The sequence below is a fragment of the Hibiscus syriacus genome, unplaced genomic scaffold (assembly GCF_006381635.1).
Source record: "Hibiscus syriacus cultivar Baekdansim isolate YM2019G1 unplaced genomic scaffold, ASM638163v2 tig00110209_pilon, whole genome shotgun sequence".
In the NCBI taxonomy this organism is placed as follows: Eukaryota; Viridiplantae; Streptophyta; class Magnoliopsida; order Malvales; family Malvaceae; genus Hibiscus; species Hibiscus syriacus.
In genome coordinates, this window is record NW_024062628.1 from 1054258 (window position 1) to 1081882 (window position 27625).

The following is a 27625-nucleotide window of genomic DNA, read 5'->3' on the forward strand; positions in this document are numbered from 1 at the left end:
TATACAATGTTTTTTTATTTAAATCTTATATCCTTTTTCATATAAAACATTTATATGAAGGTTTCAAAATCATATCCTTTTTCATAATAAATTCATATTTGTATAGATAATCTAGAAATACCATTTACGTATATTCGATACTAAATTCTTTACCAAATCAAAAACTAACTTGATTCTACCAAATTAACCTTCTAAGTCTTTAGAATTTATTTAAACTTCATATATCATCTCATACTAAATTTTTACTTTAATCCATAATTTCTCCATATATACCATTTAGTCCTTTAACTTCTACATTCTACAAAATCTATCCCAATTAATTTATATTCAACTTCAATATAATACTTAAACAATTGCACATTCACCATTTAAGTTCCTACCCTTTTTCCATTTTTGTGATTTAGCCCTTACGCTCTTACAACCTTCCAAATACGATTCTAAATCCATAATACCATCATTTTAACCATAGGATAAATTCTTTTAAAATTTCATCTCAACTTTTCTATTTTATTCAATGTAGTCCATTTAATCCTAAAGTCAACCATCATAAAATAAATTCAAACATTTAAATTCCAACATAGTACATCATCCATTGAGTAATTTTACTCTAGCCCCTAAAGTTTCCATAAATTTCAAATAAGTCCTTATAATTTCACAAGTTTTCATTTTGATCCAAATTATCATCCAAATATAAAATTTAACACTCCAACATTCAATTTCAACATAATACCTCAATTATTAAACAACTGCACATTAATATCTATATTTCTCAATTTATACTATTAAGTCCCTATACTTTCACAATTTTCCAAATTGGTCCAAATCATATTTTAAGCATGTAGAATTGGTCATACATCATTTCTAATACTTATATGATTTTCCCACAATTTTTCCTTATTTATTTCCCTTTGGCCGAATACATTTAAGTTTTCCTAGCATGGATTATATTTTTATTCAAGCACGAATTCATCCTCTAAACAACATTTCCATGAAATTCTCATAATCTCATTATATGATAAATGTCATAATTATCATGCTAAGACAATAGAGTTGGATCATTTCAAATAATTAAGATATCATGTAACATAAGAGTATCATAAAATGCATAATTTATCTCAATTTCATATTATGACAATTTGCACTATCCTCAAAGGAATATTATTCTGTATTATTCTAGGCACTTTAAAATTATTCCATTTCTACCATTAGAAACTAGACTCAAATAAGAATCTAACCATATAAGACACTTTTTTCTAGTTCAACTTTTACAATTTATGGCGAATTTTCTAATGTAGCTTATAGAATATGTTTTTAGCATAATCATCTGTCCAAATTTCTGACCTATCATTGGTTAAAAATTCATATGTTTTTGTATACACTTATAAATCAGTAGTCATTTATTTTAAACAAAGCTAGACTGATTTACAAATTCAAAGGTATAAAAATCATCTTCTAATCATTCTTGTAGAATTTATGGTGATTTTATAAATTTACTGCTCAGATTACCAATTTAGACATATTTCACTAATTTGCATCATTAGCTTATTCACTAGTTCTATTAGCTTATCAAATGAGCTTATCAAATGAACCCATATGCATGAATTCAAGTTCGTACCATCATTTTCATGCAATCTCAATCAATTCCGTATAAAAAAAATCAAAATTTAATATTTACAATAAACCCTAACCTTAACCAAAGTTCATCTTTAAACATTTCTAAATGATTATAATGATTACTCAAACTTGAAAACAACTCTATAATATTAATAACACAAAAATCTATCCTTAAATCAATAAAATCCAACTTACTCATAATCCACTCTAACAATCAAATCAATGATTCAAGCATGGAAACAATGAAATATTATCACCAAATGATAGAGAATTTGACATGGATCATTTTTCTATTTCATAATTTAATCCAAAAATCAAATGAAAAGGAACTAAAATGAAGAAAATGAAGAAAACATACCTTGCCCTATTTTCAATGGAACTCAAGTTAAAGGGAAAGAAGAAGATTTCCTTAGTTTTCTCCCAAAATATCTATATACACTTATTTTAGTCCCAAAATTCAAATCTGCCCTTAATGAATCTTAATTTTTACCTCCATGCCATCATTTTATCAACATTTTCTTAACAATAAATAAATATAAAAATCATATTTATTTGTTTCCATTTTTGCTCTTTCAGTTTTCCAAACTTTCAATTTAGTCACTTAAATTCCACTATTCCACTTTAACATGGAAAATCCACTTAATTCCACTAATCCGTATTAAATTATATTGATTATAAATATAAATATAATATTTCTAACCCCATACTACTATCCTTCAAATTTTTGTAAACTTCCTATTCGATCCGATTATCCAAATATTTTATCGCTTAATAGTTTTTTACAAAAATTCTGGATCGAAATATGACTTTCATAGAGAATCTATTCTTGGGATAAACAATTTCTTTATGGAATAAAATTTCTTTTTGGAAAAATTACTATCTTGGTCCTAAAATTTTCCTAAATTTATACTTTAGCTACTAAACTTTCAAATTTTGTATTTTAGTCATTAGTCAAATTTTGTGTGTATTACAAAGTCTTTTCGAGTCAATTTTAATCGATTTTTTCTCTTCCCTAAAAACTAGTTTTTCTTCTAAAGTTCTAATCATATGGTATAATTGAGGGAATGATATATTAAATTAAATAAATTTAAATTATAAAAATATTCTAATAAATTGGTGACACATATCACTATATGATTATAAGATTAAATTTATTGAATTAAATTATAATTAAGTCTCATAGAATGTGTAACTATTGAGAAATAAATGTATAATTATATTAATTTTATTAATTGCCACGTTAATATTTTTGTTAAATGTTATGTATAAATAATTTAATTTACATCGTTTAAATAATTTGATTTATAAAATTAAAATAATAATAATAAAAGGGTAAACTACTTGAATGACACCCAACTATGGGTTGGTATAAAAAATGACCATCATTTTCAAAATTGCATCAATATGACCACTAAACTATTTAATTGGGTTCAATATAGCCACCCGACGTTAGTATTTAACTGAAGTGCTTACGTGGTGGTTAACGAAATTTATATAATTACATATATGATCCTCAATATTTGTACATTCAATCAATTTGTTCCTACTTTTAATTTTATTTAATAAATTAAATTCCAAAGAAAGCCACAAATATTGGTGTTAGGGGGATTTGAACCTTAGATCAAGGGAAAACCAAATTGATTGAATATACAAGTATTGAGGATCAAATATTTAATATATATATTTTGTTATATGTCACGTAAGCTCGTCCGTTAAATACTAACGCCGGGTGGCTATATTGAATCCAATTAAATAGTTCACTGGTCATATTAACGCAATTTTGAAAATGGTGGTCATTTTGATACCAATCCCATAGTTGGGCGGTCATTCAAGTAGTTTACCCTAATAAAAAATACTATAATTAAATGATCATAATTATCTTGGGTAAACTACATAAATACTTACTTTCGTTTGAGTTTTATAAACTTCTCCTCATTGAATTAAAAAAATATAAGATTTGATCATTTTCATTTCGTTTTAATTAAGATGTGGTCACTAAAGGTTAACGGCGTAAGGGATGGAGCCAAAATTAAATATTGACAGGGGCCGAAATATTAGACTATTTAATAAAAATATAAAGACTTATTAAGTATTTAAACTCGAAATTCAGCATGAACAAGCGACCTTAGTGATTAAGGGGATTATTGTTATCATTGAGGTCCCGAGTTCAAGAACTGCGTATGTAGGGGTATGAGCGTTCATTGTCAAATACGTTGAAAGTCTTTGTACATATACTACCTTGTATTCACCTTAAATTTATAATAAAAAACTCAAAATTCACAAGACAACTTCTAATTTGTCTAATATTTAAACTTACAATGATCTAAATTGTAATTATACTAAAAATTTGAGAACACGTACTTATCATTCTTTAGTTCGACCGCTACTTGATTAAATATTTAATATTTTTTTTATTTTTTTTAAATTTAAATATTTATTTTTACATGAACCAAAATATTATTAAACCAAAATTATATCGAATATACAAATTTTAATAGGGTCGGGTCCCCTTAGGCCTTAAGGGAGCTTCGTCCCTGAAGGCCGTTAAACCTTTAATAGTTTGTTGATGTGACACGATAAATATGTAAAATTAAAATCACATCATTTCCATGTAGATAATACATGAATTAAGTTTTGGTAACTTTCCTTTCACATTTGTACACTTTTTTGGTCACTTATGCTATTGTTTTATTAAGTTTTAGTCACTTTATCATTTTATTAAGTTTTGATCACTCGACGTTGAATGTCGTTATTAAAATGATATAAATTTTATTTTAACCCCTACACTTTCGGATGCAACTATTTTTGGTCATACCAATACTAAGTGAACACCAGTTTTGTTGAACCATGTTTTATAATATTTTGATATAACAAATTAAGGTAAAATGTTTTTTGGACTAATTGAATTTGTTCAAAGTTTTCAAAAATAATTCAAAGTCCATTAAACTAGAATTTGATCACAAAACTATTTTTCAGGGTACGTAGTATCGATACTGCATGAATAGTACCGATACCGTTCATGTAGTACCGATACCAAAGGTAAGAGAAATATCGATACTCTCTAGGTAGTATCGATACTACCAGCGTTTTCCAAACGACTCAAATTCTAGAATGCAAAATAGGTACCGATACTCAAAGGAGTTCCGATACTACTTTACATAGTAGTATCGATACCATGAGCATAATATCGATACTGGTCAGGCCCAACGGCTAGTAACGACTAGTTTATTTAAAAATAACAAAGGAAATACCAATACTCATGAAAGGAGTACCGGTACTCCCTATCCCGGGCAGTTTTATTTTACAGAGAATTAATCCCCAACGGCTCCAAATCATCCCAATGGCTAGAAACGACCATAAGCTCAAACCAACATATAAAAATAAGTTGAGGACACTTGAAGAAGGGTTAGAACACCTATCCAAGCAATTAAACTCAAGAGAAGAACTTTTCAATCTTTAGTTTTCTTTTTCTTGTATAAAAATTTCAACATATAAAAAATTTGTGTTTGAGCTTAATTGTATATCCTTAGGTTTTGTTTTTGCGAGCTTAAATATTGTAAACACCCTACCTTGTGAGGTTTTCTTGTTTACATTCTTTTTACCCTGTAAAAGGGGATTGGTTCTAGCTTAGCCTGTGAAAAGCTAGGGAGTATAAAGGTTATCTCTTTAATGCAAAAAAAAAAAAAAAAGAATAAATTAGTGAATTTGTTAGAAAATCCTTGGTGAGGAGCTAAGGTAGTGGATGTAGACTTTGGTTGAGAAAGTCAAACCACTATAACTCTTAGTGCATTATTTTCCTTATCTTTAAATCTCATTACTACCTAATTTTTCTCAAATCCACTTCAACCCCTCTTGACAAAAATCTTTCGATTGATCAATTTGAGCTTCATCGACGATTCAATCCCAACAAGTTTGATTCTCGTAAATGCCGTGGAGGTTGATCACGTTCAGATGCGACGAACGTTCTTAACAATTTTTCGCATCACAGGGATTTGTTGGTCAACAATGTGTCGGAGATAGAAACCTAGTATTGCGTTATCAACAACACCGCCATTGAAGAAACTCTAGTTTTCTTGACTCAAGGTTGTGGCATTTCCGTGGTGGTGAATCTTTTCAGAGTTTTAATGAGAATTTCTCTACATTTTTTCACGATCTTCATTACTTCTTTCTATACCTTTTCTTACAACTAAGAATTCACCTAATTTGACTTCAAATAACTACAACTAATAATTACAAATAAGAAGGCTATTGCAATGCAGTAGAGATGTTTGAAGAAGAAGCAGAGAGAAGACGAGCAATTTTGGGGGTTGGGAAGAAAATACTAAAAAATGGGTAAATAGAAATGTTATCCCTAACTAATTTAAAATTACAAAAAACTCATAATTAATATTTTATCTAAAGTTTAGGGGTTAAAATAAAATTTAAACCATTTTACTAGTAGGTCACGTTATCAAACTAAAAACATTCAATGTCTAAGTGATCAAAACTTAATAAAATGACAATGTAAGTGATCAAAACTTAATAAAACAATAACATAAGTGACCAAAAGTATACAAATATGAAAAAAAGTGACAAAAACTTAATCCACATATTATGTACAAGGAAATGATACAATTTTAACCTTCAATGACCACATTTTTAATTAAAACGAAACGAAATTAATTAAATCTTATGTTATTTTGAATTAAATGAGAAACAAATTTTAAATCTCAAACGAAAGCCACTATTTTTGTAGTTTAGCCTTATAATTTACTCTAAAATGAACCATGCATCGGGTACATAAGGTTAAGGTATAAGGTGAAGACGGTATAAGGTGAAGACGGTAAGAGGTGAAGACGGAGTAGAGGGCTTGGAATTTTGTCGGGTTGTATATCTTTAAGCTCTTATCTTTCTCATCCCCCCTATCCATTTTCAGTCGGCTACTTCCTTTTTGTTCCTCCTTTCCGTTAAACCCTACACCCTGAAAGCCGCCGAGGGAGCCCATGAATCCCTCTCTCCTCGTCTCTCCTACTTCTTCCTCTCACCCTCGCCCTCTTCTCTTATTCCCTTTCACCCCCAATCCCCTCCCCTCCTCACGACGCCGTTTCAGGGTCTCTTTCCCCCGCAACTCCCTCTCTGCCCATGAACAATCCCATCCATCCATTTCCTCTTCTGAAACAGAAAAACCAAACATTTTCGGAGACACCAAGGAGCTTACTGGCATCCAACCCTTGGTTCAGAATTTGTCACCGCCTGTCAGACTAGCCACTTCTGCTGTCATCCTCGCCGGAGCTCTAGCCGCTGGATACGGTCTCGGCCTTCGATTCGGTGGTAATCGGAATGCTGCCTTAGGTGGAGCAGCCATTCTCGGCGCGGCTGGTGGAGCCGCTGCCTATGCTGTGAACGCCGTTGTTCCGGAAGTCGCGGCTGTTACTTTGCATAATTATGTAGCTGCCTGTGATGGCCCCGAGGCTATCAAGAGAGAGGATATTGAAAATATTGCCAAAAAGTACGTCTTTTGAATATTACCCAATTATTGTTGTGATTAAGTTGAAAAGATGGTGCAAGTCTGTTTTGTTTTCACCAATTTCACTGTTAGTCTTTTTCAATGTTTACAATAATTCAGATACGGAGTGAGCAAGCAGGATGAGGCATTTAACATGGAGCTTTGTGATATCTACTCTCGGTACGTTTGATACTATTTAATCAGTTCCCTTATTTAGACAAAGGATTCTTTTGCAAGGCTTGGTTCTTAATCATTAACGTTTACAGGTTTCTATCATCGGTCCTGCCCTCTGGAGGTGAAAATCTTAGAGGCGATGAAGTTGAAACCATAATTAGTTTCAAAAATGCGTTGGGAATTGACGACCCTGATGCAGCTTCCGTGCATATGGAGGTAATTTTGTGTTGTTCACTCTGTGTATATGTTTGTGTTTGACGAATATTTCAAAATTGTTTTTATTATATTGCTTGCTAGATTGGTAGGCAAATCTTTAGGTTTAGGCTTGAGGCTGAAGATCGTGATGGTGATTTAGAGCAGCGGCGGGTCAGTCACTTGTCATTCTAAGCATTGTAAATTATGAATTAGAAACTTAGGAGGATGCAATGGCGTTTGACCACTTCTAGTTCCTTTCCAGTACAGGCATTTCAGAAGCTGATTTATGTTTCAACTCTAGTTTTTGGAGATGCATCATCTTTTCTTTTGCCTTGGAAGCGTGTTTTTAAGGTCACTGATTCTCAGGTACTTATCAGTTCTAATCATTATTTTCCCGGATTTCATTGCTCATATTTTGTTATACTCTCCTAATATTAATTTTTTCTATTCCCTTTTTTGGCATCGTGAATGCCACCGTGCTAGTTCAAATTTTGAAAATCTGATAATAAAATCACGCTTTTCGTAAAAATTGGTAATAGCTCCATCTGTACAATTTGTGCCTCCAGGTTGAGATTGCTATCCGTGACAATGCCAAGCAATTGTATGCTTCCAAGTTAGCTTCAGTTGGAAGAGGTAACACATGGATGTTCCTTCTGCGTTGTATTTTATATTTGACCATTTTAGAATTTGAGAGGGTTGTATGATTACCAATTAATACTGTTAATGTTAATATGGTTTGAAATATTTATTTTCAGATGTTGATGAGGAACTGCTTGTCTCCCTTAGAGAAGCACAACTGAAATACAAACTTTCCGATGAGGTACATTCTTCACAATTTTTGGCATTGGTGTATAATTGTTCTTAATATAGTTGTTCTCCTATTTGTAGCTTGCCAAGGATCTGTTAATCGAGCACAAAAGAAAGCTAGTCGAAGAAAATATTTTTGTGGCACTGCAAGGACTGAAGTCTAGGGGAAGAACTGCGTACGGTTATAAATACCTAGACTTAATGCTGTTTATATCTTTTCAATCAGAAAGTTTTCCTTAATGAAAATGCTTAAATGTCGTCATATACTTCTGCATCGGCTTCTGATTATTAATGTTCTCTCCTTACTGCTAATATTTAAAATTTTTGCTTTGGTACCGTTAGCTCAACTAATGAAATAAGGTTTTCAGTGGGGGAGTCAAGCAAGCCGTGGAAGAACTTGACAAGATATTGTCATTCAATGATTTGCTTACCTCCTTGAGTAAACATCCAGATGCTGATCGTTTTGCCCGTGGGCTTGATCCTGTCTCTCTAGTTGGTATGCTCCCTGGTCCTTTGATTAGATGCACGATTTAGACCTTGTCATTTGTACTTCGCTTTTATTTTATTTTATATTTAGGCATATAATAAAATTGAGTCAACTGTGAAATTCTGCCTGCCTTTGTATAAAATGGGTGCGCAAACCTGTTTTCCTTTTACGAAGTATTTATGATTAATGTTTATGATAGTTGTGGTTTGAGCATCTCTATTACAAAACCACTAACTAGCATTATTTGTGACTGGTTCAGGTGGTGAGTATGATAGTGACAGGAAGATGGATGACTTGAAGCTTCTTTACAGAGCTTATGTAACAGATTCTTTATCTGGTGGTCGCATGGAAAATCATAAGGTAATTGAATTCCTTCTTTCTATATTCTTGTTCATTTTGATCATGGTGGGTCTTAATAGCTGAGAGGTTCGATGAACATCCAAATTCCTTTATATAGCAGTTGTTACCTTTTGTGAAGAATTACATCTAAATTTTATTTTAAGCTAATCCTATTGGCAGAAACACTATCACTCGTTCAGAAAAATCCTTATACGTTTCATCCAGTGTAGTTTTGTTTTTCTCCAACTTATCTTATTGATAGAAGAAGATTGAATCCATGTAATATTTCTTAAAGGAAATGATCCGTATCATGTTATGAAAAAGAATATCAAGCTGGGTTGTCTTGGATAATGGTGTAAAGGAGGCTGAAACAGTAAATCTGAATTGTTATTTTATGCAACTGTTAAGTAGTTGATGCTTGTGCTGGAATTGTTCTATCTATGTACGCTTAGGTGTAAATTCTATAAGCTTTTCTTTTTACTATAGCAGTTGAACAGGTATGATTATTTCTTTTTGTAACTTCGAACCTTCTGAGTTTTTGGTAGTATGGAAAAGATTAAGGTTCTGGTCAAGTTTAAAATATCCAGGATATTACTCTGAATTATTTGTTTCTCATTCTTATAGCACATGAAATCAAAGAACCATTAAGATCCATTTATAGAACATTTGCTCCTTTTCCTGCTGTTGATCTGGTTGAGTCCTTTAATCTTCTCTAATCCCACCTCTTGACAAAACCTAAGAGCATTGAACTTTGGAGGCTTTTCTTATTGCCCTTACATAACTGTTAATTTTATGGGAACTCAGTCCGGTCTCCTTTTTGTTGATTCAGCGTATGAATCATGAATACGTGGAAACATTAAACTTATTGGTGATAAACTAGCTGATTAGTCTCATTGTTTTCTCAACAGCAACAGGGAGAGTTTGTTTCATCAATTAAAACCATTTCTCATAGAATTCGTTTTTTCAATATTCTTTTTCTTGGTTTACTAGGTTTTGATGCATTATCTTTGTAATTCACCTCAAATTGTCTTTTAGTTGCCTAATGCTTGTTTCTTTTTGTTTTCTGTGTTCAAACTTTAGCTAACTGCATTGAACCAATTGAGGAACATACTTGGTTTGGGTAAAAAAGAAGCAGAAGCTATCATGCTTGATGTCACGTCAAAAGTATATCAAAAACGACTTTCAGGGGCCTTTCAGAGCGGTGACCTAGAGATGGCAGATAGCAAGGCTGCATTCCTCCAAAATCTTTGTGAAGAATTGCACTTTGATCCTCAAAAGGCTAGTGAGATCCATGAAGGTATTATAAGCAGGGTTGGGAAAAAGAAAAGTCTGAGACTTTTATCTTCCCTATTAGAGTATTTTTTTTCTTCTGTTTTCAACCTTGAAATATATATTTTTTGATAGGAATAGTAGGCCTTATTAAAAACCTCCCTCTTAGTTGACTCTAAAAAAGAGCAACTAGCGGAAGGAGGAAAAGAGTGCCTCAATTTATTATATAGAAAACTAGTACATTAAAATACACCAATACACTTAGGGAAGCAGATTAAACAAAAACCATTAAAGCTTCGTAGAAAAATACCCTTACAATCAACCGATCCCCTCCTTAGCTAATTTATCAGCCTCCCAATTACAACCCCTAGGTATCAATCTAATAATAACCGCCCTCTCTAATACCAAGGACACAATATCCAAAACAAGGGAACTGAAAAAAGTAGGAGCAGAATTAGGCAACAAAATCCAATCTATTGCAGATTTGCAGTCACTCTCTAAAATCAGTCTTCCTTTCAAAGCCCAATCCGATGATAGAAAAATGTCAATGCCTTTTTTAATAGCTTTCAACTCAGCCAAAGGAGGAGGGCCAGGACCAACAATAACAGAGAAAGTCGACAAAGTGAAGCTGTTACAATCTCTCAAAATACCTCCAATTCCACCAGCCATCCCATCATACTTAACAGCCCCATCAACATTAAATTTGTAAAAATCTACTGGGGGAGGATGTCAGCTTTGTATCAAACTTTTGTGAACATGCCGACAAAGAAGCCTGTCTACAAGAGAGAGATCCCCTACCAACAAATCAACTTGAATTTGAACATGGGGGAACTTAGCTAGAAACCATTTAGCCAACCTAAATTTGATTATGAAGAAGAGAGAGGATATTTCAAGACTCATATTATCAAAAACAATTGAATAAAGAATTTGGGGGTTTGGGTATCTCGGACCTAAAGTTGAGGAATAGCTCTCTTGGGAAAAAGGGTTTGGAAGTGAGAAGGATTCTTGGTGGAAGAAAATGACCTGTTGTAAGTATAATGTTGATAGGAGATCTATTGTTTTGGATGATAATTTGCCTCCTAGTGCATCTTGGATTTGGAAAGGAGTTCTAAATAACTATCGGTTGAATGAAACATTTGGGTTATGTTTTTGAAATCATCTAATGTTGCAGGTGGGAAAGGGAGATTCAATTAGGTTTTGGCATGACAGATGGATTTGTATTGTAACTTACCGTTGAAGACTGAATTTTCAAGGATGGGGTTGTTGCAGATTTTGGGTGTATTAGTAATGGAGAGTGGGTGTGGGATTTTCAGCTAAGGAGGAATTTCGCCTTTTGTTGAAGGGTGAAGATTGTTATGCTTGGAAAAGAAATGGGAATGGAGTGTTTTCGGTTCATTCATGCATTAGATTAATTTCAAGCTTATTTGAGCCAGATGTTTCTTGGTCTGAGATTGTGTGGAGGGGGTTAGTTCCTCCTAAAGTTGAGGTATTTCTTTGGCAAATTATCCACCAGAAGTTGGTTGACAAGGCTGTTTTACTGAGCAGAGGTGTGAAAGATATTGAGGATTCAAAATGCACGTTCTATGGATTGGAGTCTGAATCGGTGAGTCACTTGTTCTTTTCTTGTAAACTGGTTTGGGAGATTTAGGTGAAATTCCTTCATTTGTGGAATGTATTTTCAGTACTGCCCAATAATCCTAAAGGGTTTTTGCTTTCATGGTTGGAGTTAAGGCCTAATTCGGTTATTTGGAAATTTTTGCTGGGTGCCATTTTGTGGACTGTCTGGAATTGCATGAATCAGATAGTGTTCGAGAATGGCAAGATGGATAAAACTAATCTATTCTTTTTGGTGAGGTATAGGGTGGCTTCATGGTTCTTGGCTAAAAACAGTGAATTCTCTATACAGGTTGATAGCCTTGTGGGTGACTTAACCTTGGCGGATGTGCATCGTTCCCCTACTAAGATTGGTTTGTCTAAGTTAAAGTGGTGTCCTCCACCATCGGGTTATTTTAAGATGAATGTTGATGGGGTTGTTAGTTTTGACTGGAGAAGCAATGGTATTGGAGGAGTCCTAAGGGATGATGATAATAAGAGGTTGGGTTTCTTCTCTAGAGCGACAAGACCTTTCCCTTCGATTCTTGCAGAGATTTTTGCGATCCAAGCAGGGTTAGAATTGTTTTTTGAATCGGTTTGAAGGGATAAGGGAATTCTCATTTTAGAGAGTGATTCCTCTCTTGCTTTGAAGTGGATCAACAACCCGAATCTTTGCCCGGTTCGCTATGTTGATTTGGTCAGAGATATTTAGAAGACTGTGCTGAATTTTAATGTTATTACTAGGCATGTTAACAGATGTATTAATGGGGAAGCTGATTGTTTAGCTAAATCAGGAATAGGATAGTGAGAGGTCAGGTTTGTGGATTGGTGAGAATGGGGTTGGTGGGTTGTTGTAATGGATGTCTTTGTATTGTTTATGTTTGGTTTTGGTTGTATTTCTTATGTTTGGCAATAAAATTCTGGGCACTCTTTTCCCATTTCCAATGACTATGGAGTTCTACAAAACTTAATAGTTATGAAGGGGGTTTTTAATGAGGCCTTATTTCTATAAAAAAAATTCCTTGCTTTCCAAATAGACCAAAGAACTACTCCCGGGATGAATTTCCATATGTGTGAATTAGCCCTTAATTCAGACCATGAACTTAGCAAAATATGTGGATCATGAGGCAAAGCTGTATATATGTCCCACAACCTGAAAAATCTGTTCCAAAGATCCCCTGCAACTGAACAAGTGATGAAAAGATGCTGGACTGTTTCTTCGTTCTTTTGACAAAGTCATTGAACGTCTTTCAAAGGAACCCCTTTTCTTCAGCTCCATTTTGACTGCCAATTTTTGGTGTGAGACTTGCCAAAGAAAGGTTTCTACTCTTGGAGGAGCCAAACCTGACCAAACCCATTTTTTCCAGTAAAAGCAAACTCCAAACTCCAGGATTATTTGTTAGTGCCAACCTGCAGGATTTCTCCAAGAACAGACCATCCCCCTTCCCAAACCAAGAACAGACCATCCCCTTCCCAAACCAAGAAAGGAAGTCCTCCATTGAATCAGTTACATCAAAACAATTTAGTGTTGACATTAATTCGACCCATTGGTTCAATTCCCATTCACATAAGTTCCTTCTAATTTGAACATTCCACACCCAACCATTTTAATCAAAGCTACCAAAATCAGCCACCTTACCCCTTTTATTATTTGATAATGCAAAGATCCTGGGAAATTGAATTTTCAAGGGCGAGTCATTGACCCAAACATCATTCCAGAATGAAATAGACTTGCCATTTCCCAATTGAGTCCTAGTATGAGACCTCAAACATCCTCCAATATCATCATTTTTCAAATAATTGTTCACAACTCCTTTCCAAATCCATGAATCTTGAGGTGAAACTATGTTGCTAATTGACAGGGATAAGTTGCTAACGTTGTGTTTGCTGCACATCATCTTTTCCCATAGGGATTCTTTTTCATTTGCAAATTTCCACACCCATTGAAATATTATTTTAAAAGTGTCTGAAATGTTTATTTTGTTTCAAGAAATATACCGGAAAAAGCTTCAACAATGTGTAGCTGATGGGGAGCTGGATGATAGTGATGTTGCTGCGTTGCTGAAGGTGCGAGTCTCGCTCTGCATTCCTCAGCAAACTGTTGATGCTGCTCACTCAGATATCTGTGGCAGTTTGTTTGAGAAGGTAAAATTGTCTCGGCCTAGGTATTCATTGTTATAATTCTAAATTTCTCAGGATTTGCCCTGAACGATTAGTGTTTTATATTCTACCCTTGAAAATGGAATAAATACATGCTCTTAGTATTGCATTGGCATCTCATCAGCTGAACTGTATCTCTAGTCCTGGAGGTTGAATGAAAACTGGAACTATTGGTGCGTCAGCACATCTGTAATCATTATGCCCCAGTAAAATTTTTGAAGTCTTTTTGACTGTCGTATTGATATGGAAAACTGGGAAAAATGAAAAATCTCATGTGGATTATTGGAACCAAAACACGTGATTATTTGTCTTATTGCAGTCCCCCATTGTCTTCTAATTGTGAATTATTGCTTCAGGCTGTGAAAGATGCTATTTCTTCTGGTGTTGATGGCTATGATGCTGATGTCAAGAATGCTGTGAGGAAAGCTGCACGTGGTTTGCGATTAACTAGAGAAGCGGCCATGTCAATTGCCAGCAAGGCTGTGAGTACACACTATGATTATTGTGTCAATGGTTGTTTTCATTTTGTTAAATTTCAGCTTTAGGTTTTACATCTTTCTCTCTGCTTGAAATTATCATATATGTGCCCAGGTCCGTAAGGTTTTCTTGAATTATGTGAAACGGTCTCGATCAGCTGATAATCGTACAGAGTCTGCAAAAGAACTGAAGAAGATGATTGCCTTTAACACCTTGGTTGTCACGGAATTGGTGGCAGACATCAAAGGGGAATCTTCCGATGCTCCATCGGAGGAACCTGTTAAAGAGGAAGTAAAACAAAATGATGAAGAGGATGAATGGGAATCGCTTCAGACACTTAGGAAAATAAGACCTAACAAGGAACTTATGGAAAAGTTGGGCAAGCCAGGCCAAACAGAGATAACACTCAAAGATGACCTCTCCGAAAGAGACCGTATGGACCTGTACAAGACATACTTGTTATATTGTCTGACAGGAGAAGTCACCAGGATTCCTTTTGGTGCTCAAATAACCACAAAGAAGGATGATTCAGAGTATGTTCTACTAAACCAGCTTGGTGGGATCCTTGGGTTGACTAGTGAGGAGACAGTGAATGTCCATCGAAGTTTGGCGGAGCAGGCTTTTAAGCAACAAGCTGAGGTGATTTTAGCTGATGGACAGTTAACAAAGGCTAGGATTGAGCAGCTCACTGAGCTGCAGAAGAGTGTTGGCTTGCCTGGAGAATATGCACAAAAAATAATAAAGAGCATAACAACTACCAAAATGGCAGCTGCCCTTGAAACAGCCATTGGTCAAGGGAGACTCAACATTAAGCAGATAAGGGAACTTAAGGAATCAGGTGTTGATTTAGACAACATGATCTCGGAGAGTTTGCGAGAAAACCTCTTCAAGAAAACTGTAGATGAGATTTTCTCATCAGGCACCGGAGAGTTTGACGAGGAAGAAGTGTATGAGAAGATCCCAGCAGATCTCAAGGTCAATCCTCAAAAGGCAAAAGGAGTTGTTCATGATCTTGCACGGACTAGGTTGTCCAATTCACTTATTCAAGCTGTGGCGCTACTACGGCAGAGAAACCGACTGGGAGTGGTAAGGAACATTGAAAAGCTTGGTTTCTGTATGATAGTTTTTGTTGTCAACATACTTGTATTCGTACTAAGGTCAATTAATTCCTAAATTCAAAGTGCTTTGTTGCTGGTTTTGTAGGTTTCCTCACTTAATGACTTGCTAGCTTGTGACAAGGCTGTGCCATCGGAGCCACTATCATGGGATGTTCCAGAGGAGGTAGCTGATCTTTTCGATGTATATGCACGATGTAATCCTGAGCCTGAAAAGTTGTCCCGTTTGCAATATCTGCTTGACATAAGTGATTCAGTGGCTGAAGCTGCCAAAGGGATGGGAGAGGAACCAGCATCAGTCGGAGCAGATGAAGAAAAGTTCGTCTTTTGAATGTTTGCATTGAAATGTAGAGGCTGTTGTTTAGGAAGCTCATTTTTGAAGGCCTTTTATGTTATTGAAGAGTGTAGTAGGATTAGTGATAAAGGTGTTTGATCTTGGTTGCTTCTTTTTCCTTACCCTAAGTTTTATTGCTTCTTTTTCCTTACCCTAAGTTTTATTTGACACTTGTATGTACTGAATGGGGAGAAAGGTATTTCACAAAAATGATTCTCTCTATAATAATAATAATAATAAGCTCAACATGGTGATTTTGCTACTTGTGTCAATTTCACTGGACATAATCTCTCCAATTCTTTAAATGCGTTTGAACTCTTTATCCTTCTAGTGGGTACTATAGCAATGGTATTAAATTGACTATATTTGATTTATTATATTTACGAATTCCTTAACATTGATCACTTTAATCATACACCGCCCCTAAAATTTGTTAATACAAATCAAATATGAGATGGTCAATTATCATCTGCAATTGTATTTTTTTAATGTACCTGCCTTCAGAGCTTTGCTTGCTTCTGAAAAGAAAATGACCCACTGCCATCAGCATACATAAATGGTTTGTCATATTGATTTTCCAAATAGAAATTGGACTTATGGTACCTGGTCACCAGAGAAACGAGAAATACCCAACGACGTAGTTTCCTTCGTTATCAAATGATCAGATGAAATTGCAGGATTCTTTGAAAGAAAGAAAACCTTATCAGAAGAAGCAGGGGACTTCAATTGGCACCTGCCTAACTGCGCAAAGTGAGTAATTCTTTAGCTATATATATAAAAATGCTTAAAATATTTATCTCGTACAGAGTTCATCTAAAGATAATGCAACTATTTAGGCAGCAGAAACACAAAAAATAGCAACAAATTTTGTTCGCATTTTTGTAGTGTTAGGTGCAGCACTTTCCAAGATTATCCACATAAGCAATAAATTATGTAACTTTACATGAATGGTTGAGATCACCGTGAGAGTATGATGGTAGTTTATAATCTTATTTTAAAAAATAGCTTTATTCCTAAAAAGGGTAATGTAGTACAATTTAAACTCCATGTCACTCTTCTCCTTCAATCATCACCTCCTCTAATTCTAGAAACTTCAGAAAGTCTAAGAGTGCTCCATTCGGAGCTTGCAATAGTCTGACTTTAGCAATATGGAGCTTTTCATATGTTCCCTTTACCAAGCGTTTAGACTTTAGTAATATGGAGCTTGCAATAGTCTGACTTTCTGAGGAATCAATTGTCTTTCTTCAGATGCATACAGAAAGGAGATTTAGTTTCCCTGTAGCATGTAAAGCTTCAAGCAGGCCATGGAGCTTTGCATCTCATCTTATCTAAGAACTCCAAAGTTTTCCAGTATCGAGCAAGATATTTGGCTCTCTTTCATTATTATCTATAGCCAAATAAATAAAAAATGGTTAAGGATGAATGAATAGTTTCTATAAATAAAAATATAGTGAGAAAGTAAAGAATAAAAAATGTGGAAGCAAAACAACTTAAAGAACATTCATTTTTCGTGACTTTGTTTTTCTTTTAAGCTTAGCAAGAAAATGCTATTTTTAATGGGGCAAACAACAGATGAATGGCAGGATGCTCAAGGCATGGTAGCATATGTTTCAGGTTATATGATGTTTACGTATTTACTGATATTGTCAGTAGGTTTCTTGAACTGTGAGAGTTCTGTTATGTAATCTGTTTTGTTTTTGGTGTTGAAACTTGAATGCAGGAGCGGTTATGCAGTGTTCTGGTGTTCAATTTTAGATTCTGGGCTGTTGTATTAATCGGTTATTTTCTCTATTAATAAAAAAAAGTATTTTCTTGCTAAGCTTAAGTTCTTTTTTTTTATATATAAAAAAGTCACCACAATAAAAGTGTTTTAAGTTGCTTTGTTTTCAGAATTTTTTTTCCATAACTTATTTTATTTATAGAAACTGCTAACTGATCCCCTAACTAATGTTGATTTATTTGGAAAAAGAAAATAATGAAAGTCAATGCAGACTTTCTAAAGTTTTTGGGAGTTAGAAATGGAGATAATTGAAGGAGGGTGACATGGAATTTGTACATTACTCTTATTTAGGAATAAAGGTTAATACTATTTCCTTTTTGCAAATAAGATTATAAACTACCTTTATTTGAAACAGAAAAACAAATGCAGCCTACAAAAACATCATGCATAAATTAACATAATCCAAAGAAAAGAAAGTTCTTCCTGCATACATTGTAGGAGATGCTCCTGAGGTTCAAAAACATTACCAGATAGGATGTCCCAGTCCCACCCACTTTAGGTCAGCCTCTGACCACTAGGGATGGCACTTGTTTATTTTCAACTTACTCCTTCAATGGTATAGGAGTATATAATATAAAGAAAAAAGAGAAAGCAACACTGCTTTTCGTGTTTGAATATCTAAGGAGAATATACACAACCTATCAACCATTGTGCTTAAGATCTGGTAAGATTTAAGTTTATTAGGTAAGATTTGCATTGCTAAGTTGAAAAGGAAAATATTCCATTAATTTTCATCAAAATACACGCACGACAGTGTTCCTTTAGGAATTCGAACACACATTACCATGCTTTATTTTGGTGGAATAATTGTTCTTTCTTTTGCTGGTAAGTAGAGCTTTTTCTTCTAGCTTCCCTACCTACGAGGCTACGACGACGATACAAATGGTTAATTAGGCCTCCTGCAATTCTTCCTGATCTCACCATTAGATCCGGTGAGCGGCGTAATATCTCCCATCTTTATCATCGCAGTAACGAAGTCCGAATAAAATGTCTTCACGTTGCTGCTGTATGTTTTAACCAACGAATCGGTGGATCCGCCATTGAAGAGTATCTGGTCCGAGTGGAGCAGACCCTTTTTGTTTAAGAGGTTTATGAAGTATTTCAAGTCAAAAGAATTCTGGGTTTCCACGTCTAGTGGTGCAAGGTTGTTGTCCCCTGATCCGCTGGTTCTCGGGCAGCTACTTTGTCTTATCTTCGCAAATGAGCCATCGATGTTCGTTTCGTTGTATATCCGATTTCTAAAGAGCACGCACCTTGCCTTCCCGATCGTGTGAGCCCCTGCCGGCAGCACCGTGAACATTAAGCAATTTAACTAACAAGTAAATCTCAGGAGAGGACGACAAGGAATTTTTTTCTGTAGATAGAAAGAAGGGTAATCTACATATTCACTCATCCACCTATTTTCACGGTTTTGTTTTGGTAACTCAACTATTTTTCTTCTCAAAATCACACCTTTACGTTTTGGTTCTATTATAATTATCCACCATTAAAAAGTTAAAAGTTATGCAGACAAATAAGATAATGCTACATCATCGTTGAAAAAAATTAAAAATTGTCACATTAAATATGATTTTTAAGAAATAAATAATCGAGTTACTAAAACGTAACATTAGGTAAGGTTTTGAAGAAACAAATAATTGAGTAATTAAAACCGAACCTGAGAATAAGTGGATAATTAAATAGTAATTTACCCTAGGAAGAATATTGTACCAGATAATGCAACCATGTCCTTGGCAGAAAGGCCTCGTGCATTGAATCTATTGATGAGTTGGCCGAGGGTGGCAGTCGGAGGTGGGATGACACCGCTATTTGCAGCGGAGAAGCTGGCGGTCTTTGAGTCCCTTCTTCCGAGCTTAACGTCCCAGTCGGGCCCTCCGAGCTGCACCGATGAAATTCAAGTTTATTTCTTGTGATCTATCATTTTGTTTTCAAGGTTTTGACTCTTTTCATTGAATTACTTACAATAACAACGGAGTCCCGAGCTGCAAGGGCTAAGATATCAGCGCAAGAGACTACACCAGGACAAACTTTCTCCACCTGTGCCTTAATGGCATCGACGACCTCGAATCCTCTCACCGAATTATTATTGGGAGCCGCGGTTTTCTCCCCCGTGAAAGAAGAAGTGTCGTCGAGGAGTAGTGACCCATCACATCCCTGTCATAATTATACATCAAACATACACTTAATCAGTAAAATAAAACTTGTAGTTGTTGAGTCCACCAATGGAAATGCATGCATGGTTTGAAAGGTATTTAGCAGCCGATGCTTGCTAACTAACACAGTGAAATAAGATATATGCATGGGGGTTGAACTTTTGACTATATCCAAGATGGATATTTTTCAACGTGAAACTCCATTATTAAAATGACCATGATATATGCATGTGCATGTGTATAGAAGGAAAAGGGTTTTAAAAACAGAGTAAAATACATTGACAAAACAGTCATGGAAGAACAAGCGGACGAGTGAGGCACCCATACGGGGCTCTTTCGACACTGCTGATTCAACTACCGACTCAACCGCAGTGAACACCTTCGGACACGATTTCGAGTAGAAATTTGTGGAGAGATCAGCATACGTAGTGCCCCCAACATCGAAATCACCACAACAAACATGCACACAACACCAAATGAAGAAGAAGAAGCAGCCATTCTGCTATATCAGACAAATTATAAACCAGAACAAGATAGAAAGAGCAGAGGCGTTTAGATGAAAGGGTGGTGGGAGCATTAGTCATTAGGGCAACATATATATAGACCCCAAAAACACAGTGACACCGGCAGGTCACCTAATCTTTAAGACTAAGCCATGCATGACTTGGTATTTGGATGTATAGAACAAGTTGGATAGGTGAAGATTATGTAGCTATTAAGAAGCATATTAGTAATTAATTTCATGACAGGAATTCATCAAGGAATCGGTGTGGGCGGCGTCCAGCTTTTCAAACACATTGGGGTCCATGATTCCTAAACGCCTTTAAATATTCCCATTACTTACGGCACGCCATGCACGACTAGAATATACATATACAAAACTAAACCTAGAGGTTACATGGTATAGGCCTTGTAGGCAATTCAATGGATATTTAAAAAGTTTTCAACCTCAAGTGAATCACTTGTTTATGATTTTGCTTCTCTGCAAAATCTGGATCCGTTAACGGTTTTTACCGCTGGTAATGAAAGCTTAAACAGAGGTTTGGTGATTATTTCACTGTTCCCCATTCGTTTTATGCGTACCAAACTAAAACCTAATCAAATGAGTCGACAGCTTCTCACTTTCTCAATAATTTAAGGGTGAATTACCACAATGGTCACATTGGTTTCATAAGTGTTTATTTTTGTTCATCGAATTTTAAAAAGTAATATTTTGGTCACTTATAGATTTATAATTCTTTTGGTCAGTGGAACATTAAATGAAGTTAGTTTAATGACGTGGCATATTAGTAAAAAGGTTTAATTTTTAATTTATCCCCTGAACTTTTGATAAAATACCAAATTGACCATTGAATTTTAGATAAAATATTAATTTGACCCACTACCTAGTTTCTTGTATGCTTTGGTTGTAACATACTTTTTTTGTAAAGGTGTTTGCTCATAATGAATTAGCTTTAGTGGCAAAGGGATTTTTGGAGTTTGATGCTTTTTTATGATAAAAACATTATATTCATGTTCATGAGGTCAAAAAGTAGTCAACTAGAAATTTTGGGGTCTAGCTGTTGTTGAGAATAACCTGTAATGATGGTGAGCGACGTCTGATGGTGGGAGACTTTCATCAGGTTCAAGGGTTAAAATGATATTTTATCTAAAGTTTAGAGGTTAAATTGATATTTTATTTAATGTTTAGGATTTAAATTAAAAATTAACCCCTTTTATTAATTATCACATCATTGAACTAATTACATTTAATGTCTCAATGACTAAAACGTTATAAAATGATAACGTAAGTGACCAAAATATTATGAAACGATAATGTAAATGACTGTCATGTTACTTTTTTAAAAAAAAATCGATAGGAGAAAATAAAAAACTTATGAAACAAAAGGGATTATTACAATAGTTTAGCCATAATTTGGCTGGCCATCCTACAATTTAATAGGGAACAATATCACGAGGCTCATTACAGTGACAAATTAATCATGATAATAGACTAAAGTTTGTTATATTGTCTATGTCAGTGCCACGGGTCGTTCTGCGGTGCGGCGCCTAAAAAACGGCTAATATACGGCGTGACCGGTTAAACAAGTGACCGGTTAAAATTTAGACCGGTTATGTTATATTATTTAACCGGAAATATTATAAAGTACAATAACATACTAGGTAGCGCTTATATAATGTAATAGGTAGCGCTTATATTTACCTATTTTATAAGTAAACCGGTATATTTATACCGATAGCATTGCAAATTTACCTATTACATTATATTATATTGAAAGTGTCCATACTTTTTATAAAAAGGATCGATACTTTAACAGTGTTTCATGTTTTCCACCTACAATATTGATTTAATAATTTCATTTGCACAAAAAATTATTTGATTGTTTTGATATTTTATAAAATATTATTTAGAATTTTTAATTTAATAATAATATATACCGTAACGTAAAAAATAAATCATTAGACGCCTATAATTACTAAATTAATATCTTAAAACTCACTCAAAAGATAACCTTAAATTAATGTTTTCCAGTGAAAAAAGTATGGACACTTTTATAAAAAGGATAGACACTTTACAATATAACCACTACCTATTGCTTGGCATCATATGAGATTTGGATTTTGATTTCCTTTTGCTTGGCACCATATGAGCTTTGGATTTTGATGAGCATCGGAAGTATTTCAGACTTATGATTTGGGTGGTACTCAACTTATGATTTTAGTTGCTATTTGTTACATTTCTTGTATACCACCCAGATCATACGCCCGAAACGTTTCTGACGCTTTAAAGTTGACCAAAAAATAAAATGGTCGGGATTTCCCTCGCGTTTATACGTTGGAAAAAACAATGGAAATTAGGAATAATCAATGATAACATGCATATTGGCTTGGGCTAATATTTATAGTGGAGCCGAAATATATATTGAAATTCAAACTCAAATTGAAATTTAAATTCAAACTCCAATTACATATGAAATGAATTTGAAATGCAGTGTTAAATTGAACATGAAAATTGCATAATTGATTCATACTGTTCAAGTAACATGCTTTATGAACCATCAAGCTAAAAGACAATATTGATTGAGTTCAAAGCTGAGTTGTGAGTTGATGGAGTTGTCACACTTGTCACATGGTTGGAATAAAGTACTACATGCGAGATACCTATTACATTATATAAACGATACCTATTACATTATATAAGGGCTACCTATTACATCATATGTTTACCTATTATATTGAAAGTGTCCATACTTTTATAAAAAGGATCGATATTTTTTAAAACTTATGTAATTTATGTTTCAATTTTTTTAACAGTGTTTCATGTTTTCCACCTACAATATTGATTTAATAATTTCATTTGCACAAAAAATTATTTGATTGTTTTTATATTTTATAAAATATTATTTAGAATTTTTAATTTAATAATAATATACCGTAACGTAAAAAATAAATCATTAGACGCCTATAATTACTAAATTAATATCTTAAAACTCACTCAAAAGATAACCTTAAATTAATGTTTTCCACAGTGAAAAAGTATGGACACTTTTATAAAAAGGATAGACACTTTACAATATAACCACTACCTATTACATTATATAACGATACCTATTACATTATATAAGGGCTACCTATTACATCATATGTTTACCTATTTTATTGAAAGTGTCCATACTTTTTATAAAAAGGATCGATACTTTTTTAAAAACTTATGTAATTTATGTTTCAATTTTTTTAACAGTGTTTCATGTTTTCCACCTACAATATTGATTTAATAATTTCATTTGCACAAAAAATTATTTGATTGTTTTTATATTTTATAAAATATTATTTAGAATTTTTAATTTAATAATAATATACCGTAACGTAAAAAATAAATCATTAGACGCCTATAATTACTAAATTAATATCTTAAAACTCACTCAAAAGATAACCTTAAATTAATGTTTTCCACAGTGAAAAAGTATGGACACTTTTATAAAAAGGATAGACACTTTACAATATAACCACTACCTATTACATTATATAAACGATACCTATTACATTATATAAGGGCTACCTATTACATCATATGTTTACCTATTTTATTGAAAGTGTCCATACTTTTTATAAAAAGGATCGATACTTTTTTTAAAACTTATGTAATTTATGTTTCAATTTTTTTAACAGTGTACTGCGAATTTAAAATGATAATATACTTGTAGTTATTGTACATACCTAAATATGTACTGCGAATTTAATGTTGTACCCACCCTTTAACTACAGAAACATGTTCAAATGAACCTTCGTTTACATATCCATCAACTCCTGGAGCACTGAACTTGCACAACAAAATTTTTGCCATGGATAATACTGATGTAGACAATGTTAAGCCAACCGAGGAATGCCATGAAGTACATAATGTTGATGAATCTGACAGATTGGTTGGTCAGCTCTTCTGTTCACGTGATCAAGCTTGGCACTTTTACAAGGGATTCGCACGGGAACATGGGTTTAGTGCACGTAAGGGAACAACACGGCTTGACGTGGAAGGGAATGTGAAGACACAAGAATTTTGTTGTTCCAAAGAAGGGTTTCGAGTATCAAAAGTCAATACTGTTGATCGTCAACGTGCTCATACGCCAGTCACAAGAACAGGATGTAAGGCTAGAGTCGTAGTTACAGCAACAAATACAAACGATCAGTGGGTTATAAGTAAGTCTGATCAGAAACATAATCATGCATTGTGCACATCTGCTATGACACCATTTATGCGTTCTAATCGAGCTGTAAGTAAGGCTGATATCGATGAGGCAACAACATTGAAAGAGGTCGGTGTTGGCACGTCACAAGTAATGAACTATTTAACGCACCTTGTTTTTAATTCATTCTGGAAAAAAAATATCGACACAAACTATATTAGTGTCGACACATTATTTAGACTTATTCTCTCATAAAACCGGTATAATTGTACCGGTTAGATTGAAAAATTACAGATTACATTATACTTTTGGGTTCGATGATTTTGGGATCGACACGTTTTTATATATGGATCGACACTTTATGGGTGCACCTTGTTTTTAATTCATTCTGGAAAAAAAATATCGACACAAACTATATTAGTGTCGACACATTATTAGACTTATTCTCTCATAAAACCGGTATAATTGTACCGGTTAGATTGAAAAATTACAGATTACATTATACTTTTGGGTTCGATGATTTTGGGATCGACACTTTTTATATATGGATCGACACTTTATTGATGCACCTTGTTTTTAATTCATTCTGGAAAAAAATATCGACACAAACTATATTAGTGTCGACACATTATTTAGACTTATTCTCTCATAAAACCGGTATAATTGTACCGGTTAGATTAAAAATTACATATTACATTATACTTTTGGGTTCGATGATTTTGGGATCGACACTTTTTATATATGGATCGACACTTTATGGGTGCACCTTGTTTTTAATTCATTCTGGAAAAAAAATATCGACACAAACTATTAGTATCGACATGACCCTTAATGTGTATAAGAAACATGTACAACAACATACTGCTAACTTTTCTCATCTCATTCATAATTATATTCACATAAAAATATAAATCGTATACAAAATTATAAATCTTATACAAAATTAACTCGACATTTACATCATTGCATCCTTTTGTTATTCATATGTAATATTGCAGCTTTTGTTATCTCCTGTCTTCGTTCATTTTGATTGTGGCTTACGAGATCGTTTAATACTCGCGATCGATCCCAGTCTCCAACAACCTATATTCAAATTGTCAGAACGTTAAGTATTGTCAACTACAGCATTCAATCTACGACTTTTAACAATTTTACCACAAACAATTTTTTCTATCCACTTACAAAATCACCAGTTGCCCCTGTAGAACCGATCGATTCCATCCACATCATCACATACATGCCGCAATCATATCTGTTACAAAATTTGAAAACCACACATGTCAATATGATGAATACTGCATAAATTAAGCTTTCTATTTGTGATAACATCTCATACCCATTCAATTGCTTATTCTTCTTATGCTCCACAAATTTGAAATTTTTCAAGGGATACTTTCCTAGAGATCCACATGACTCAACCCAAATGCGTTTCTTATTATAAGAATCTAATATTTTAATCTGCATTAAAATAGAAGAAGTTATGCACCAAAAAATTATGCATTATAATTTACATAATGTCCTTTCATACATACATACATACCAATCTCTTAGCATCCTTCACTCTCTGTTTAGCTGCTTCAGTTGTAAACATACTATCATATATTGTTACAACATGATCTACCATATCCAACACCAACAGATACCAATGTGAATTATGGTAGTTTATTGTGATCATTATCTGCAACAAATTTCACACCCAATTTGACAAAATTCAACATTCTATATCCGAAAACATCATTTGCAATTGGTATGGTGTCTTACCTTCTCACAGTCGGTGAATTTCACATAGTTATCCAATATGACACCCCAGAAGGTAGAAATACCCTCAACACTTTCTTTGTTGTTGCCTTCCAACGCCTGTTGCTGTAATTACGCAACAAACATATTAATTTACCGTCTATAACACTACTTTTCAATATTTTTAATTTAACTCACCACTAAGAGGTATGGAAGGTAGCCAATCCTCCGTGTGACTTTTGAGAATCGTAGCATATGGTCCAGGCGAGCAAATCGATAACCTAACAAAATTAATTACACAATCAGAACATATTCAATAAGTTTTATTTATTTTCTACTTTCTACTTACCACACCGCCAACCCATTCCGTAGCTTCAACGTTGCAACGTCGTATACAGTAGCGAATTGATTTCCCATTGATATTACAGAATATCTGTATGAATCATTAGGATTAATATCTTGTCATGAAATATTTAAATATCACTCACAAAACAATTGATATTCACTTACCCCGATTCTAACTCGCTATTCCATAAATAATCACAAATTGCAGCTTCGATGTCATCAATTCCGGTTGGAATGTCCGCTTTTTCAACCTACAATTTTGCATACAAATTTTTGTCACAACAACATAATAAAAATCAAATTAAGTATTCTTTTATTAAACTTACCTTCTGCTTCTTCTTCTGGGGTGCAGGACATTCCGAATCCAAAACTGCTGCTATAACACTCTCCGGTATAAATGACATCGACTTCCTTCCTCCTCATTTCTTCCATCTCTTCTTCTTCCTCCTCCCTCTTTTCTTCTTCATATTTTTTCAGTTCATCGTACTTTTTTTCTACATAGCTCTTCATATCTTTTATTTCACCCTTCAATTGAGCTCCTTCATCCGAGTATTTATCAACCACCCCCTTCACCCCCGTAAGTTCACTCCTCAAATCAACAACCTCCTTCACCACTCCCTCAAATTTTTCTCCCGTCACCATCTTAATATCACCCCTTAACACCGAAACTTCTTTCACCACTTCACCCCTCAACACCTCTACTTCTTTCACCACTCCATCTATTTTTCCTTCCACTACCCCCTTATGCCTCTCGAGTTTCTCTACGACTTGATCAAGTTTCTCTTCGACTCTTGATTGTCTTTGCATGATTTCAAATTGGATTTTTTTGATATCAGCCAATTCAGACATCAAAATGTCGAAGTTACTCTGTTTTGCTTC

At 34.1% G+C, this 27625-nt stretch overlaps 1 protein-coding gene and 1 pseudogene across 1 annotated transcript; one reads left to right on the forward strand and one right to left on the reverse strand.

The window, feature by feature from the left end:
* The first annotated feature begins 6441 nt into the window (after positions 1-6441).
* LOC120113523 (protein TIC110, chloroplastic-like) lies at positions 6442-16202 on the forward strand. Its single transcript, XM_039134661.1, has 15 exons — positions 6442-7102; positions 7220-7279; positions 7366-7489; positions 7571-7639; positions 7736-7834; positions 8035-8101; positions 8224-8288; positions 8357-8451; positions 8644-8771; positions 9022-9122; positions 10182-10398; positions 13954-14108; positions 14480-14605; positions 14715-15686; positions 15804-16202. The coding sequence occupies exons 1-15, from the start codon at positions 6597-6599 to the stop codon at positions 16044-16046; spliced, it is 3027 nt and encodes a 1008-aa protein (XP_038990592.1). The 5' UTR covers positions 6442-6596; the 3' UTR covers positions 16047-16202.
* Positions 16203-18632: 2430 nt separating this feature from the next.
* On the reverse strand, positions 18633-20495 carry LOC120113524 (annotated as a pseudogene).
* Positions 20496-27625: the final 7130 nt, after the last annotated feature.